General features: G+C 37.4%; 2 protein-coding genes across 2 annotated transcripts in view; one reads left to right on the top strand and one right to left on the bottom strand.

Moving 5' to 3' along the window:
- The window catches only part of LOC102688236 (synaptopodin-2), a 40,490-nt gene extending 40,023 nt beyond the window's left edge, over positions 1–467 (bottom strand). Inside the window, exon 1 of the mRNA XM_015345901.2 lies at positions 348–467. Coding sequence (XP_015201387.2) covers positions 348–467 — 120 coding nt within the window. The remainder of the gene's footprint in view (positions 1–347) is intronic.
- A 2,345-nt stretch (positions 468–2,812) lies between these two features.
- The window catches only part of sec24d (SEC24 homolog D, COPII coat complex component), a 43,706-nt gene continuing 29,170 nt past the window's right edge, over positions 2,813–17,348 (top strand). The window contains exons 1-7 of the mRNA XM_006630000.3: positions 2,813–2,936; positions 8,330–8,527; positions 10,191–10,293; positions 10,840–10,982; positions 11,766–12,050; positions 14,090–14,214; positions 16,695–16,806. Coding sequence (XP_006630063.2) covers positions 8,377–8,527; positions 10,191–10,293; positions 10,840–10,982; positions 11,766–12,050; positions 14,090–14,214; positions 16,695–16,806 — 919 coding nt within the window. The 5' untranslated portion in view covers positions 2,813–2,936; positions 8,330–8,376. The remainder of the gene's footprint in view (positions 2,937–8,329; positions 8,528–10,190; positions 10,294–10,839; positions 10,983–11,765; positions 12,051–14,089; positions 14,215–16,694; positions 16,807–17,348) is intronic.

The following is a 17,348-nucleotide window of genomic DNA, read 5'->3' as shown; positions in this document are numbered from 1 at the left end:
TTCATTGCAGTATCCAAATCAGTACCATACAGATCTCGGACTCTGTAATTAATCTGAGAGCTGTTCACGAAGTTGTAGTAACTATTCCATGTATATACTGTATTTACAGTTGTGAATTTATTCTTTAGCTGTCTAAAAATACTGTATGTAGAGTACCTCTAAAAACAAGAATAATCCAACAGCTGTTACAGTACATCTATTTATTATAATACAGGTAGCATTCGGATTATGTTGAAGAATGTAATATAATAGACTAAAGCCAATACTTCCATAAAAAAAAGTATCATCATAATCATCAGAGGTAGATTGATCATCACTATCAATTTATCAGTTTATTTCCATCTCACCTCAGAGATCTGCAATGGTAGCTGAAATTCCTTGCCACCTTGCAGAACGAAACCCCAAGGCGCTCCTCCGCGAACTGTTATGCAGATATAATCCCCAGTGACCATCCTGGTGGATTTCATCAGTGTTCACCAACCACAAATTAGTTCATAAAGTTGCCTGGAGTTGATTCTGCTGCGGTTTAGCCCAACGCAAGCAAAGCAGCGCTGTATGTTTAACAGTACCATTCACATCACGCATTACAAAACTCAAAAGTCCAACCCGTTGCAATACGTCATTTGCAAAATCCCGCCCTGCAAAATTACACTAGCAAGAAAACTCGCAATCCGGATTTTTTATTTAGGAGTAATTTCGGCCAAAAATGCGTGGGTTCCTGTTAACGAGGAATTGTTATTTTGTCCAAAGCTAAATGCTGTGAAATAATCAGGAGATTCGGATTGAGTATTGATTAGACTTCCTGCTAACACTTTTTAGGATTTTTTTTAACTGGGATTTAGCTGCGATTTAACAAATTGAAAATAAAGTTATCCTGTATACCCCGTGATACTTATACAGTAATACAAGAAAAACCTAGTTTGTTCACTGGATGCAATTTGCATTTGCATGACACTCATACTTTTCTATTACCACATGCCGTTTTCTATCACTATCGCATACTGTACAGCATGTTGCATAAAGGGGTTTTAAATTAAGTTTCAGAGTACTGTAGATTGAATTATACTGTTGAAATAAAGTCTTACAACTGCTGTTTTCATTATGCTGAATACACCCTTCGAAATTACAGCGCAATCCTGGTTCCAGCTGTTAATAATGTGTCCATTCTACAAGTACCATGAAGCAAAGATATGTTATTATTAAAACTGAAGAAAAAAATGCGATGGTACTACATTGTACAGGATGTAGTGCTCCCACTCATAACATAGTGCAGTTCTGTAGTGCAGCTGAGATCAAACTTACGAATTACAGTGTGTTTCAGACTTTGTATTAACTGCGATTGTGTCCCACATAGTGATACATATTATACAGTAAGTAGAAAATTGATGTTAACTGAAGATGCCAAGCCACTCCTACATGGAGTTAAGAAGACTCAAAGAATAAACTAAGCCTTTTATTTGTTCCAGATAAATGGCATTTTAAGTATAACTGACAACCTTACAGTATATTGCGAAACTATACAGGTTTTAAAAAGTGAGACAAATAGCAATCAAACTGTGTCATAAGGTCTATGTTGAAAGTATAACAGGGTAAATAGCCATTTATGTATTGGATGTATTGTAGAGCCAGCATTTATTATTAAATTATAATTAAATAATGAAATTAAGAAGTTATACGGTAAGATACCGTTGGCTACAAGAAATGTATATATTTTTGTTTTTCAATTCAATTCAATGCATTTTTATATAGCGCCTTTCACTACAAGGTTGCCCCAAGACGTCTAACAAAGCAAGTGACAATACATGTTGTGAATACACACCAGAAAAGATCAGAAGACAACGGAGAGGAACGAAAAACTCCTTAGTAAGAAGAAAAAAAAACACTAGGGGTCCAAGGTCAACTGGCTGTCCAGTCCCTTTGGGCATGCTAACATTATACAATTAAAAAAAGGAATAAATGAATAAGGGTATTAATCCACCCATCTTCTATCTGATTTGTATTAGTATTGTATAAACAGACGAAACTTTTTTGCAGGATATACAGAGCTGTACAGGTACGTACAGTACAACTCTATAGGTAAATACTGTAGATTAGCATAAAGCAAAGGGGAACATTGGTAGGCAGAATAAAAAATAGCTTTCCTCTCGGTTGGTTAAATATGCGTCTTTTAATTTTTAAATTATTTTGTAATCTGTGAGTGTTGTACAAGTCATTTTATTAGTTTGCCATTAGTTTACACAGCGTACGAGCCATTTACAATACACACAATTACACAGGGGGCAGTTAAACACTACGCAGCTAAGATTTTGTCAAAATGATGGACGTTCAGAATTATATAGCCTGACTACATCATCAACTCAGTTAAAAAAAATCACAAAATACATAAGATGGCATCAGCGCAGTTCTCTTTTACTCAATAACACAGCAAGCTATACATTTGTACTGTACACGAGTAAAAAAAGTAATGCCTAATTCTAATTTTTATCTCTGAAAGAGACGAAGAGCAAACGCGTTTAGCATTAGCAGCTGATGCTGATTCCTTGAAGTAGTCTCCTGTCTGTCACATACTGTAAGAATGCAACTTCCCTGTAAACTCATTGGTTAAGGTATATTTCATGACAAAATAATAATAGGCGGTATAACATTCGCGTCGGCTGCCGTGTATACATTTGTGTGCGTAGTACATCATTGCAGAGGCGCCGAAGAAGAAGGCAAATCTTCCGTACTGCATCACACCTAGCTGCCCGCTACAGCTCGCCTGCCTGAATGGTGAACGCTGACGTGTAAGAGGAATTCCCACTACTCCGCGCCTGCGCAGTCCTGCCAGCGAGCTGCACCGTGGACATTGGGAGCCGGTGCGGTGTTGGAGTTCGACGTGGCACTTCGGTTTCGATTACACACTCAGACGCGTCCGGCTTATCCGTACTGGCACACAGGTAAATAAGACAGTATTTCGTCGCTCACCGTGCTGTTTGACTTGATGCACTTGTATATTTGACACTGTGAGGAAGAAAAGGCAGATCCGTTATGTGTCCAATTGACTGAACAGATTTTACAACTTTATTTTTAATAGGCGTGTTTTCATGCGATGCCAGCAGTACCAACAGTGTGGTTAAAGTCAGCGTCTGGGTATTTGTTTATCCACGACTTTTACTGTAAAGCTTATTGATCGTGGAGGTTTGTTTTCATGTTGCATCTTTTACTGTTGTCGGCGTAATATCATCTTTGCTTTGATGTTTGGTGTTTGACGTGGCAAGTGTCGGTAGAGGAGAGGACAGCAGCCCTTACCCCTGGGTGATGGTGTTTTGTTCTCTCGTTTTAGGCTGCTAACTTATCGTTTCATGTACAGTAGGTGCGAGTCGTTTAACTGAAGTGTCAGAAAAATAATAGTTAAAGATAGAGATCACTGTAAAAAGACTGCTGAGGCCTTGATCATGTCAACAGTTTTCTATGGATTCACAGCTAGGGATCTGTCTTATTTTCTTAAATACCTGTCAGGCTTAAAGGTAAGGATGCAACACCCAATTTCATGTTGTATTAAGAGATCAGAGTTAACATTTACTCTGTCTTTTTATTGAAGACAATATTTTATTTATTTTTAATGAATCACTTTTTATAATACAAAAATAAATGCACTATTATCTAAATGTACAATCTTAAGTTGCTTTCTAATTTATGCTGTAAAGGCCTATGGTTCATGAAGCTACTGTACTCTGTTGCACAGAAGTGTAAGTTAAGGTGTGGTGAAATTGACAGCTACAGTGTGACTTGTGGTATGAGTACTGTGGTCTTTTAGCTACTGCATCTTGCTGTCAAAAAACTTTTTTAACAGAGTAAATTATTACAGAAGTATACTGTGTATAAAACGTAACAAAGCAACCTGCTTTAAACTTGTGTAAAATGACTACAGACCTACAGTACTTTTTATAAAGTTTATATTAAGTTTTATTTTATAATGCAGTACCACCAAATGTCTTTATCATAGATTTTAATGTTATTATTGATGTAGATGCTCACCATTGTTTATAATTTTAACTTTTTCACTTTCAAAATGTTAAAATCAACTCTGATTTCTAAGGTAAAAAATAAAAAAGCTGTAATTTGTATTCTTATTTGTATTTTATATAATAATAAATTATATAATTTTATACGTATATAGCGCTTTTCTGGACACTCCACTCAAAGCGCTTTACAGGTAATGGGGACTCCCCTCCACCACCACCAATGTGCAGCATCCACCTGGATGATGCGACGGCAGCCATAGTGCATCAGAAGGCTATCAGTGGGGAGGAGAGCAGAGTAATGTAGCCAATTCATAGATGGGGATTTTTAGGAGGCCATGATTGGTAAAGGCCAATGGGGAAATTTGGCCAGGACGCCAGGGTTACACCCCTACTCTTTTCGAGAGATTTTTAATGACCACAGAGAGTCAGGACCTCGGTTTTACGTCTCATCTGAAGGAGGGCGCCTATTTACAGTATAGTGTCCCCGTCACTATACTGGGGCATTAGGACCCATATGAGCACCCCCTGCTGGTCCCACTAACACCTCTTCCAGCAGCAACCTTAGTTTTTCCCAGGAGGTCTCCCATCCAGGTACTGACCAGGCTCACACCTGCTTAGCTTCAGTGGGTTGCCAGTTGTGAGTTGCAGGGTGATATGGCTGCTGTCAATGTATATCTCCTGTTTACACCATGATTAATTCAGGACAGTAACTGCTATAAGGTTGTGACAAGATGAATGTCTTGGATAAAATAAAGGCTAAAGTGGTTTCATTCCAAGATGTCTGAAAAATTAAGGTTTAGTTAAATATTTATTTTTCCTTAAATTGACTTAAAATTTTTGGAGTGACAACATTTTTCTTAAATGCATATTTGTCAGGTCCACCAATAAAATCCTTTAATAAGAGAGCTAATGTTGATCTACAGTACATATCAAGGGCTGCTGTCTACACTGTTGTGATGCATGTAAACCAGGCTGACTCTGTGCTGTCTGCTGACCGTTGGAACTTTGTATTGATTTTGTTTCACTACATTAGGCAAAACAGGTGAAATGTAAACATACAGTTATATGTTAAGAGGGCTTCTATAAAGACCTAAAAGTCAAATAGTCCTTTGCGTAATCTGAATTTACTTCATACAGTTAGTACAGTGTGAATAATATAAATGACTTTAACACTGCCTTTGTACAGTATGTGTGATGTGTAGTAAAAGTGAGCTGATAAATTGCAGAATGGTTTTAATTATGTTTCCTTTTTAACTTGTTACATGTCCCGTTGTTATCATTGGTTTTAGGCGTCTGCTGAATTGGGTGCTTCTGACGTTATTTTGTCTAAACTTGTCGAAGTGGAGTAGTCAGAGGTTCCCTCCCTAAGTGGTTCAGTAGTGGTATACATTTTGAGGATGTTGCATTGAAACCCCGTTGATTCTGTGGAAACATGAATGTGTCAAAATGCAATTTAAAGTATGCAGAAACAAAACACACTAATGCAGTGCTATATCATATTTAATGGATAGGCTTAACAGGTCAAAATGTATAGGATAGCCCTGGCCTATACAGTATTACAGTACTGTAAGCTATCAATTGTAGGTTAATGTTAAGGTTCTATAAAGTGTGTTTACTGGCATTAAAGAAGACTTTCAAGAACAGAAATTTGTTTGCTTGGATTAACCCCAAAGGCTTGAAATATTATCACTGACCTCTCTTTTTTCCTTATTAAAGTTTATATACCGATTGTTTTCTTTGTTGAGTTTGAGTTTGTTTGAGTTTAACGTCTGATGTTTAAGAATAAGAAAAATGTCCGGTATCTTAGAGAGTGCACTGAGGTACTGTACCCCCAAGTAGAATTCGCAAAGTTCCCAAATAATATAATTCTTGTTAAAATTATATAATACACTAGTAAGTCCTTATTTAGAATATCAAGTTAAAGTTTTGTCACCATATTATAGAAAGGATTTGGCTGCTCTGGAGTCTATCTAGAGAAGAATAGCTTAATACATTGGGAATACATTAATGGAATGTCTAAAACTGACAGACTGAATAAAACCTACATTTTTAGTCTTGACCAGAAATGACTAAGAAGGCAATGATAAAGGCAACCCAACAGAATTTCTTCAAAATGAACAGTGAAATACAAACCAGAAGCCATAATTTTAAACTGTGTGGAAGTGCATTTTAAATTGAGAACAGGAAGCACTTCTTTACTCAAAGAGTTTGGGAGAATAGTGAACAAGCTACCCAGCCATCTTGTTGAAGTTGGTACCCTGGATTCTTTCAAGAAAATAGATGGATGAGGTCTTAAGATATCATACCAAATCTGTTAGGGGGGCTGAATGGCCTCCTCTCCTTTATAAGCTTTATGTTCTTAGGGTGCCAGGGTGCAATGGGGGTAGAAATATTTGAAGATTTACTTAGAATCAGAATGCTAAATTGTTTACTATTGGTAATACTTATAATTATAAGTTCATTGTATTGCTTTAACAAGATAACCATAGTGTATGTCCCATTTTTGCCGAGAGGGTCCCTTAGCTAAGGTACCCTTCTGGGCATCCAGAACTTGTCCCATTATTCAGGGATCAAAAAAGTTACGGGATGGAAGAAGTTGCAAGAATACCTTCTGGAAGGGAAGCAAAAAAGCTGGGATGCTCTTCCCACCCCAACAACTACTGTGAAGGGGATGTGATAAACCTGTCAGCGGGACTCCCCCTTACAAAATAACAAAGTATTTTTATTTCAGGAAGTTGTTTTATGGTGCTGGTGTTAGTGGGTGAATGTAAACCTTTTTTAAAAATGGTACGCATTCGATTTTTTTTCTAGTAGGCCTAACATTTTAGATCATGTGGACCATATGCTTGTAAGAGGCAGTATAATGAGAGATGTAAGAAAATGTAGCTTTCCAATGTCTTAATTACTTTTCAGTGCTACGTTCACAGTATACTGTACATAGAAATGGGAAGTGGACAATGGAGTTAATGCAACATTTTTAAAGATCACATCACTTTCAATAACATCTTAACCAATTCAGGCACATGGTGGCCCAGAGCTTTTGGGAAGCATTTGGTACAAGGCAGAATACACTTTGGACAGGAATCCAGGATATTGAAGGACACAAACACTTACATCACCCCAGGGCCAATGTTACAGAAGCTAATTAACTTATCAGTGTATCCAAAGATCCAAAGACTGGTAGGTTAATTGGCTGCTGTAAAATTGTCCCTGGACCGGACTGGAACACCCAAAGGAAACCCACATGAACACAGGGAGAATATACAAACTCCACACAGATAGTACTGTGTTGTAAGGCAGAAATGCTGCCCACTGTGCAACTGTGCCACTGCATTCTAAAGATAATAAATATACAGTACTGTAAACAATAACATGTACTGCAATGTGAACCTGGTACTGTACAGTACTTGAGACTCAATACAAGCAACAAACATTGGGCTCTGCAGAACAAATCAAAACCAGTAAAGTACTTCCATGCTGGTTAAGACCTTGGAATATTACATTACAATATTGATTTGTCTTTTTAGGCATTGCAAGATTTTTTGTGTTTTGCTGTGATATACTCCTTAAGAGCATATTTAGAATTACAGACCAACATTTTCCCATTTGTCGGTGTGTTGACTGTCCTCTTTATTAACACGTTCTTTGAAATTTTATTCCTCTGTCATCTTCCTCAGCTTATTTTCAAATCACAAAGGATATCCATTTGTTTATTTGTTAGACCAATAGCTTTCAGACTTTCTTCCACAGATGTTTGTTTTTCATTTTTTGTTCAACAAACGAAATACAATAGCCATCAGCTGGCCTCTGTATGGCAGATCTCCAGTTAGGTATGGGGAATTTCTAAATTTAAATGACTAAATTAAATATTACATTAAATTAAAATGCCAACCCAGGCACCACCTTGCTTTGAGGAAGTAAGTGACCTTTGCCATTTGGCACAGATTCTCTTAACTCATCAGTTGCCAGGCCAAACCATGATTTGTGGGAGTCAGAACAATGCGAATATCTTTTCTTTTTGCGAATGCAACAGATTCTTATTATTTCACAATAGAGTGTCAAAGGTTTCTTAGACACACCTGTAACATATTCCAGTTTACAAGATAAACAATATCTACAGTACCTGCTTATGTTCAACAACGGGAAATAACTACTCAGCAGGCTTAAGTATGCAACAAGTCCTGTCCCTGCTATGACCTATTTTTGCTAGTAACTATGGTTGCCTAACTGACTCTTGCATTAATTCTCACTTTGCACAAAGTTGCTGTATACATTTGAATGTGATAGCAATGAAGAGTAAATATCCCTTCCTCTTCCATCAACAGATTGTGCTGAGAGCAGTGGAATGAGAAGGACCTGAAAACAAAGGAAAATGAGTCAACCTGGCTATGTTGCAACACCACCGTACTCTCAGGCCCAGCCTGGCATTGCAGGATATCCCTCTGGCTTTGGATCTGCACCTTCTCAGACCCTATATGGACACTATGGGGGACCACCTCAGTCATTCTCTCCATCACAACCAGGTACAGAAAAGGGAGTCTCAAATTCCCAAAGGGATTATATTGTGATCTTTTTAATTTTATTTCTTGCCTTATAAAAATGGCACAAACTTTTGCCAGCAGCCATATCATCCTCCTACTCCTGGGAAAAACTAAGGTTTCTGCTGGAAGAGGTGTTAGTGGGACCTGTAGGGGGCGCTCACCCTGTGGTCTGTGTTGGTCCTAATGCCCCAGTATAGCGACGGGGACGCTATTCTGTAAAAAGGCATCGCCCTTCGGATGAGACGTAAAACCAAGGTCCCGACTCTCTGTGGTCACTAACAATCCCAGAGCGATTCTGAAAAAGAGTAGGGGTGTTGGCTCGGTGTTCTGGACAAATTTCTCATTGGCCTTTACCAGTCGTAGCCTCTTAATAGTCCCTATCCATAAATTAGATTCATCATACCTTCCCTCCGATAGCTGTTGTGTAGTGAGCGTTCTGGTGCACTATGGCTGCCGTTGCATCATCCAGGTGGAGCTGCACATTGGTGGTGATGGAGGGGAGTCCCCATTACCTGTAAAGTGCTTTGAGCAGAGTGTTAAGAAAAGCGCTATATAGGTATAAGGAATTATTATGAAGGGTACAAACAGACACACACACACTCACAACGGGGCTAATTTTCTCAGAAGCCAACTGACCTTTTAGTATGTCTTTGAACTGTGGGAGGAAATTGAAGCTCCTGAAGGAAACCCACAGGGAGAACACAAAAACTCCACACAGATAGCCCCCCAGGTCCAGAGTTGAGTCCAGGGCCCCAACACTGCAAGACAGCAATGCCAGTAACTGTGCTACCATGCCTCTCTCTTATGGAGCTCGTTTTTTTTAAGTAACAAATCTGTAAATGTTTAAAGTTCAGAGAGTGCCTATTGAGACTTACACATAGCAAGGTCTCCCACTTGCCTATGAAACACCCACCTCTTTGGGAAAACTGCTCAGTGAGAAAGAGAGGGTCATTTCATAGCATGGGTTTGGGGGTTAAAGTCCTGCTCATACAGTAGCATCTCGAGAGTGATGTCACTTGGGAAAACAGCAAACCTTGACATGGGCAACTTGAATGTTCCTTCTGTAGGCTTCAGACTTTTTATTTTTCATAGTAAGAATTTACTGTACGTACAGTAGTAGCTATTGTTAATATTGATATAGTATTTTGAAAGTTGACAGGGTAGCTCTTTAAGAGTAAACTGTAAGTCTTATTAGAAAGTGAGTGCTTGTAAAGTGAGTTTGACCGTCCCTGCTCTTAGAAATAAAAGCTTTGAAAAGCAAGGGGTGTCGTATCTGATTCTTTGAATGATATGCTTTTTCCTGTCTTTTTTGCTGTAGCTTGAACTTCATTAATATTATTATTTCTTTTGGACATATTTCAATTAAACATGTTTATTTAGAATTTCTTCATGATCTAACAAGGCAAGGAGAAGGGAAATAGGTTTTTCCTTTCCTGAATTAAGCATTCTTTTGGGAAACTTTGGATGTAAAAAAAAAAGAGCAGCACATTTTTTAATCAGTGCGCAAAGCTTTGAACTTTTTTTTTAGTACATATGGCTTTTGTTTAAAAATGTATTTTCACATCTCTATACGAATTATACGAATGTTGTTCCATTTTACATCCATATACATTTCTGATTTGTGATAAATAAAATTACTTTTTAGGAGCACTCAAGCCATCAGGTCCTGCAGCTTCTGGTATGCCTTCTCCACCAGGCCCAAACCAGTTTAGCCCTAACAATCTACAAAATGGAGCTCACTCCCAGAGGTAAATATGACATTTAACTGCATGTGTTTTACATGCTGTCCAAATTGAACATGGTCTTTAATGCAATTAGAATTTCTTCTTTAAGAGTGATTTAACCAAGAAAAAAAAAGTTGTATTTAAGTGATGTTTAGTTAAACTGTTATAAGTACTGAATGCTAGTGTGTTCCTTTCACCTTACATCTTTAAAGAGAAATATTTTTAAAACAAACTTTGAGAAGTGTCAAAGTCTTGTTGAATGTGTCAGTATTTTGAATTCATGAACATAGGCTTTGCTCAAGCATTTAGGGGGGTCATATCCAAGTCTTGCGACATCATCTAACTTTATTATATGATGTACTGTGGTCTTTAAAACCAAAACGTATAATATGTATGGCATAAAATGTGGTATTGAAAAGCATGCCATTAGAGTTAACAAACATAAACAATCCAGCTTTACATCATCTACATTCCATGAACTTGTGAAGATAAGGCTAGGTTTTTACTTTCTGGAATGTGAAAATCCAACTGCTATCATCCTCTTGATTCCTTCTTTTACATGTCTTCCAGGTTTCCTCCATCTCCAGCTGTTTCTGCTCCTTCCCTTTCACCATATGGACAACATCCTCAAGCCCCCTATCAAAACTCCCCCATTCCAGCACCCACACAGCAGCTGACCAGCCAGATGAATTCAATGCAAATAAGTGGATATGGTAAAATCAAATGATCACTTGAAGCCCTGAGCAGTAAATGGTTCTATCGTTTTTTTCCAGATTTCTCCGAAAATAGTTCGGCGCTCATTCTCTAAATGCTGAGTGAACATATTTCAGTAACAAAATAGTTTCAGTGTCCTGCTTTTAATTTTACATCATGACTTTATAGTTTCTTACAGTATTATTTCAATTGAGATCACCCCAACAGATTGTTTTACATTCAGTCTTGATTGAGAAAGTGAAAAGAAAAGCAAACAAGACTGAAGTCCAACCTAAGTGGAGATACTCGGTTCTTGGGAGCTAGCTTGTCCAGCTAATTAATCTGATTTCTTGGAACCCTTTTGTGGATTGGATGTACAGTATAGGATGCTAGCATCTGTAAGCTAGTATTAACCTACAGAACCAAATGGTTATAGCTGTTTCTCCTCTCATACAGTATGTAACTTTTATCAAGCTGGTAGTAAAAGAATCTCCTTTAATGGCCATCTGTCTCACTAAGAGACCCACTCAGAAACCCACTGTACATTATAACTGCATTAACCTTATTCTAATTTGCTATAATGTTAAAATTTTTAAACATTTTTGCATGTTTATAGTCTGGTAAATACTACATATACATATAATAACATACGAGAAGGAGATAAAGGAAACAGCAAATGAAAAGGAAAAAATGTGATCAGGCATGCATCCCTCCATTATTAAGTCTGGAGTGTTGTGATACCTATCCTTCTCAAGAAAACTCTTTACCACTGCCGTTAATTTTGAGTTTCTTTTTTGTTGTAGGACATGGCCCAATGCAAGGTTCTCAACCCCCTCCTAGCCCAGCTGCACAGCAGGGTTTCCAGACTTCTCTGCCACAGACTATGTCACATCCTCCATTGCCACCAGGTTCACAGGCCTCTCCAATTGCATCATCATCGTTTACACCTGGAGCCCATCCTATGGGTGCCATGTCTTCGGTTTCTCCAATGGGAACGACAGTCCCTTTCTCAGGACCTCATCCAGGAAATGTTGGATTTCAGCCTCCCACTGCACAGTCAGGACCACATGGTTTTCTCCCACAGCAAGGTACTGTATTGACTTAGAATTCATTTGTATTTATAAAAATAATATTTTGTTTCAGAGACTAACCTTAGTATGATCAGATAAATTCAGTGGCATTATTGCTGTCGGTGAAGAGGTAAGTGACATTTCTGTATTTTTATGTTTCTGTCTTTTATTTCTTCCTGATTAAGTGTTGAAGCAAAGATTGTGTCTGAATGGACATATTAAATTTGTCTCCCCGGCTGTTTAAATAAAGAAGAAAATTAGTGTTGCTCAAGTACATTTTTGAAATACGTTTTTTGTCTGTTTGATGATATTAGCTCTGCCTCACCCATTGAACAAACTGAGGCTGTCTCTTCGTAGGTCATGACGTATTCTGCGCTCAGCCAGTGAAACGTGCATGAAAGAAAGAACATTCAAAAAAACATGTAAAACGTATCTCTAGCTTTGCCCTTGCAAGAGGTGATGGCTCTAGCACACCAGACTGCCCAGCACACCAATGAGCTGTTTTGCATGAATCTCGCTTTCCACTTGCCTGTCTAGCGATGGTACCCTAGCTGATGTTGATGATAACTGTGTTTCTATTTCTAGCCATTACGTATCGGCGGTTTTACAGTGGTTAACTGCTGGAGGTCTTGCTACCTTTTCATTACCCATGTCACAGTCCTTCTAGTAACACTGACAGTAGTGACCCTCTCCAATACTCCATTACAGAGAAGTTACTCACTTTGGTAGAGGCAACTCCATAGAACTCACTTTCATTCTTCATTATGGCAGTTCTCTCAACAATTTGGGCTCTGAACAAAGTTTAGGTTTTGTCTTTGAATCTGTAGTTTTGCTGATCTTCGTCTGTCATCTTTAGTTAATGTTATTCTAAGATGTTCTGCAACCCAACTTCATCTGTGATCTATAAACGTGGCCCTTAAATGGCCTGATGCTCATGGTGATCCTTATCTCACCATATCTGTGGCTTCTAAAGTCTGCATATTTAATTTGCATAGCTATTAAAGTGATACAGGCCACTGTGTGATATAATTAACTCCTACAAGAAAATTTAGATTTTGTTGTTGCATGTTTTTGTACTGTGCTCATGCTGGCTTCACTCTATATTGTATGTCTTCTTAACTAAGAAAACTACAGTATATTATTCACAAAGGCCCTGCAAAGTGTACGAAGACAGGTACAGAGTATTATATTCAGGTAACAAAAATGTAAACCTTATAATGGGAGATAAGAATTTGAAGAAGGTACTAATGATAATGACAGGATATATAATTAATAGTCAAAATTAAATCAAGGGGATTTCTTCAAAATTCAATATTCAATCAAATTCAAATATGTGTAATACATAAGTAAGACATTTAAAAAATTTAGTCAGTCTTACAAATGATGCTTTTACTCTGGAATCCAAAAGAAGAGCAAACATGTTCATTCTACACATTAAGTGTTTATTGACAAGTCTATACAGTTTTGAAGCGCAGATAATGGAAAAAAAAATGGTTTTAAGGAGGTGTACTGAGACTTTTGACTTTTACTGTACATTTTTAGTTTGTAATGTTTTTAGCTTACATTACGCTTGCTGCAAACTAAGTTTTAACAGGACATGATCGTTTAAGAGTTCTGATAATAGTTACTGTAAAATTTGTTTTCCTAAAATGAGGATCAGACAAATACATTACCAGGCACTATGGTTTCTGGAGGAATGATATAATTGAAATTATACATTGTACCTCTAAAATGTCTGGAGTTCCTTTAATGTATCTCTCAAATGGTTTATAGCTGGTGGGTATTGGATAATTCAAAGGGTATCAGCCTTGGCTGGGTATTGGGCATTCATGAAGAGAATATACTGTACAAATACTTTTTTTAACCTTTTTTTTTTAATACTTTTTTTAATCCTTACCACTTTACAATCTAGTGAATTAAAAGGCTATTAGAGATTGATGTATGTTTGTGTGTGCTTCTAAAATGGAAGCTTCTGTAGCCTTGCACATATACCCTTTCTGTCTGTGGTCTAATGCTGGAGTGGGAAATTGAGTCTTATTTTGTATGATTTTTGGCAGGTTCATACGGAGGGCAGATGGCAGGAGCTCAGCCAGGGTTTCCTGGCTCTTTTCCAGCTGGGGCCGCCTCACAAATGGCTGGCCCTCCACAGAAGAAGCTTGACCCTGACTCTATTCCTAGTGCTGTAAGTTCGGTGTAGCCCCCGTCATGTTCATCTTGTCTGTATTCTGGTGCTTCCATGTCCTGCTGCCTGTTGCACGAGAGTCATAGGGGGTTTGCCAGTCTCATGCTGATGAGCTGATTTTCTTTTGAAAATGAGGGAGTAGAGTCAAGTTTGTTTCCAGGTTTTCCCCACAATGGTTTCAGGGTAGAAGACTTCGGAAAGACTCAGTGGTCTTAAGTCTATTTAAGTACAGAAGTAAGTACCGTCTCTGATTTACTAAATGTACTGTGGTAATTTGACATGACAGCGCAGCTCCTGCAAGAGATAATACCGGCTACAAGAAAATAACAATCCACAGAGGCTACGGATGGTTTTAATTTGCCTTAGGTTACCTGGCAAAATACCACAGGCAAACTTTGTTGCAGAAATATGTTTAAACCAGCTCAAAGCTGAATGGGAAGAATGTGAGAAGTTGATTGTTTATATTAGATAAAGTGTTTAATGTAACTTGTGAGGGAACCACAGAGAATAAAATGTGGTCTATATCATGTAATTATGGTATTATGTTACTTCATTTAAAGCAATCAATATGTGGTATTGAACTGTTCATATAATTTAATAGACATTCCAGAGAGATTACTGTATGTATTAAAAAAGGTTTAAAGTGATTTGGGTCACAGTAGGTGGGAGGGAGTGGCTCTCAAAGCCTCATACAGTCTGTTGACATAGAAAGTCTCAATAGAATAATGACTTTATATTTCATTTTAATTGTCCCATATTCAATCACTGAGGCCACACTCCAAATACTTCATTTTGCTATTTTGCTTATGAGTGTTTGTTCCTCAGGGTCTCCTTAACAGTAACTTTTCCCTTGGAAATAGAATTGGATAGAATCAAACATTTGCTGTGTTTGTTTCATACACTGCCAGACTAATGCTGTGTTTCATGAGTTGTTGTGTTCTTTGTATTTCATCAGTAAGGTACAATTAAGTGTCCTCTTCGTTGTACTACAACAAAAAACAAATCAACCAGTTGGTACTGTTCGAACTGTTCTGTCCATCAGTTTTTAGAACGTCTTTCTTCAGTGACATTGTGTTTTCGCAACTGTTCTATCCAATAGTTTAAAGAGTGAGGGTATTAGTATGACATTTCCCTTCTCTTCCATCGTCTCTGTGGGCTCTTTTTATCCCAGTCCACTGGGAAACTGTACTGCTTTCGGAATTCATCTCAGTCTGTTCAAAATTAGCACTTATGTTAAACTTCCCACGATGCCTTACCAGCAGAAAGGACGTTTCTTTCTTGGTCTGGAAATGCATAATGACAGGAAATGATGAATGCCTACGAGAGTTATTCAGCAGTTCTCAGGGTTAAAAAAATAACATGATCTGTCGAGTAGCTTGCAGTGTTGTGAATGACTGTAAAGTCATTTGGTAAGCTTTTTGTTTTTGTTTTATGCCACTAGCTATTAAACCAAACCTTTTGTACTATTTCTTAATGCTGAAGAAAATGGTGAGCTTTTGACATTGTTCTCCCAAGAATATACCATGATGTAATTACCAACTGGTAATTAACAAAAAGTTAAAAAAGAAATTACAGAAAAACCTTAAACCTAATTATCAAATATAATTCTTCATCATTTCAAATCTGGAACTAGTAAATTAATGAGGCCTTCATTCTGGCCTTATGGATATGCTCATACCAGCATGACTGCAGATGGATGCCTGTGTAGGCTGTGTTTCAGTCTTGTGTTCCAAACTGAGGCAGCACAGCAACTGCACAGAGAAGAGAGATTTTTAAACAAATATCAGTGTGATCTGTTCTGTTCTGTGTTTTATTTCTTTATCTTGTTGAGTTATTTATATTTTGCATCAGGTTTCATTTTATTTTTATTTCGGGAATGAATACCTTCTAATTATGCAATACAGTATCTAAGTACTGTAACTTTACTGAAGACATTTTAGAACTCTTCTATAGAACAGTTTCTGCTTTAGTAGATCAACAAAAAGTAGCACCCTTTAATTCCCTTTAAAACAAATCAAACAGAACTTTTAGAGACTATTTTAGTATACTACAGAAGACCATAGTAAGCTTGGCCTTTTATATACTGTAGTAGACAATACAGAAATCCACTTTTACATTGTTCAATGCACTAATTCACATTATGTTCTCTGAGAGATTCTGTTACAAGTTACATTAATTGCAGTAAACAAAGGTAATTTTATCTTATAATATCATAAGATATAATATATTATAAACAACATTTAATAAAATTATAAAGTCAGCCTACCTGGAATAATGCTAATGTGTCCTGATATTTCAACTGAAAGATCAGACTTGCCTGACATGGGCTAGGCCACATTTGTGCATCACTAGTTTTTACACACAGCCTAAAACAGAGCTTAACTATGAATTGAACAATGTAATCTGGCATTCATGGTTCATTGTGCAACCTTACTCCCTGATAGGTATCAATATCCTTGTTTTTTTCTTGCTCTCTAAAGACTCAAGTCATTCAGGATGATCAAGCACGGAGAGGAGGGCAGATCTACGCTACAAACATCAGGGGTCAAGTTCCTCCCTTGGTTACCACTGACTTTGATGTTCAGGATCAAGGTAACTGGTGACATTCTGATCCCTCCCTGTCATTTCATTTTAAAAGTGAACCCTCTTAATAGCTAATTTATTAACTGTACATGGTATATTGTTGCATTTTAATTGCCAGTATAATGCTGATACCAATTACTTGGAATTGGGCGCCAAATAGGTAGTCACCAATGTACGTTTTGTTAGGGATCAACTTATACAGGTGAGATGTTTTTGGCTGCTGTGTTCTAAGTTGATTTTTAAACTGGTTTTCTCTGGCTGCTATGGCTCATAATAAAAAAAAGATATCTAAAATGTAAAATAAAATCAGACTATACAGCATATGGATAACATTGTACTTGCAACAACCAGATACAATACATCTTTACTTATAGCTCTTCATTTCATAATACAGTTTGCAATAATTTTGGATTTTTTTATATCAGAAGAGCTTTACAGCTATGCAGCTGCCTGAGAAGGCGGCTTTGTCTGAAGGATGAGTATTGGAAATCTGAAAACAAGAACCTTAAAAACAAATATCTGTTAGCAAATATATGCTAGCCTGAATGAAT

The sequence above is a fragment of the Lepisosteus oculatus genome, chromosome 1 (genome assembly GCF_040954835.1).
Source record: "Lepisosteus oculatus isolate fLepOcu1 chromosome 1, fLepOcu1.hap2, whole genome shotgun sequence".
Taxonomy (NCBI): domain Eukaryota; kingdom Metazoa; phylum Chordata; class Actinopteri; order Semionotiformes; family Lepisosteidae; genus Lepisosteus; species Lepisosteus oculatus.
This window is presented reverse-complemented; position numbering and strand designations above follow the sequence as displayed.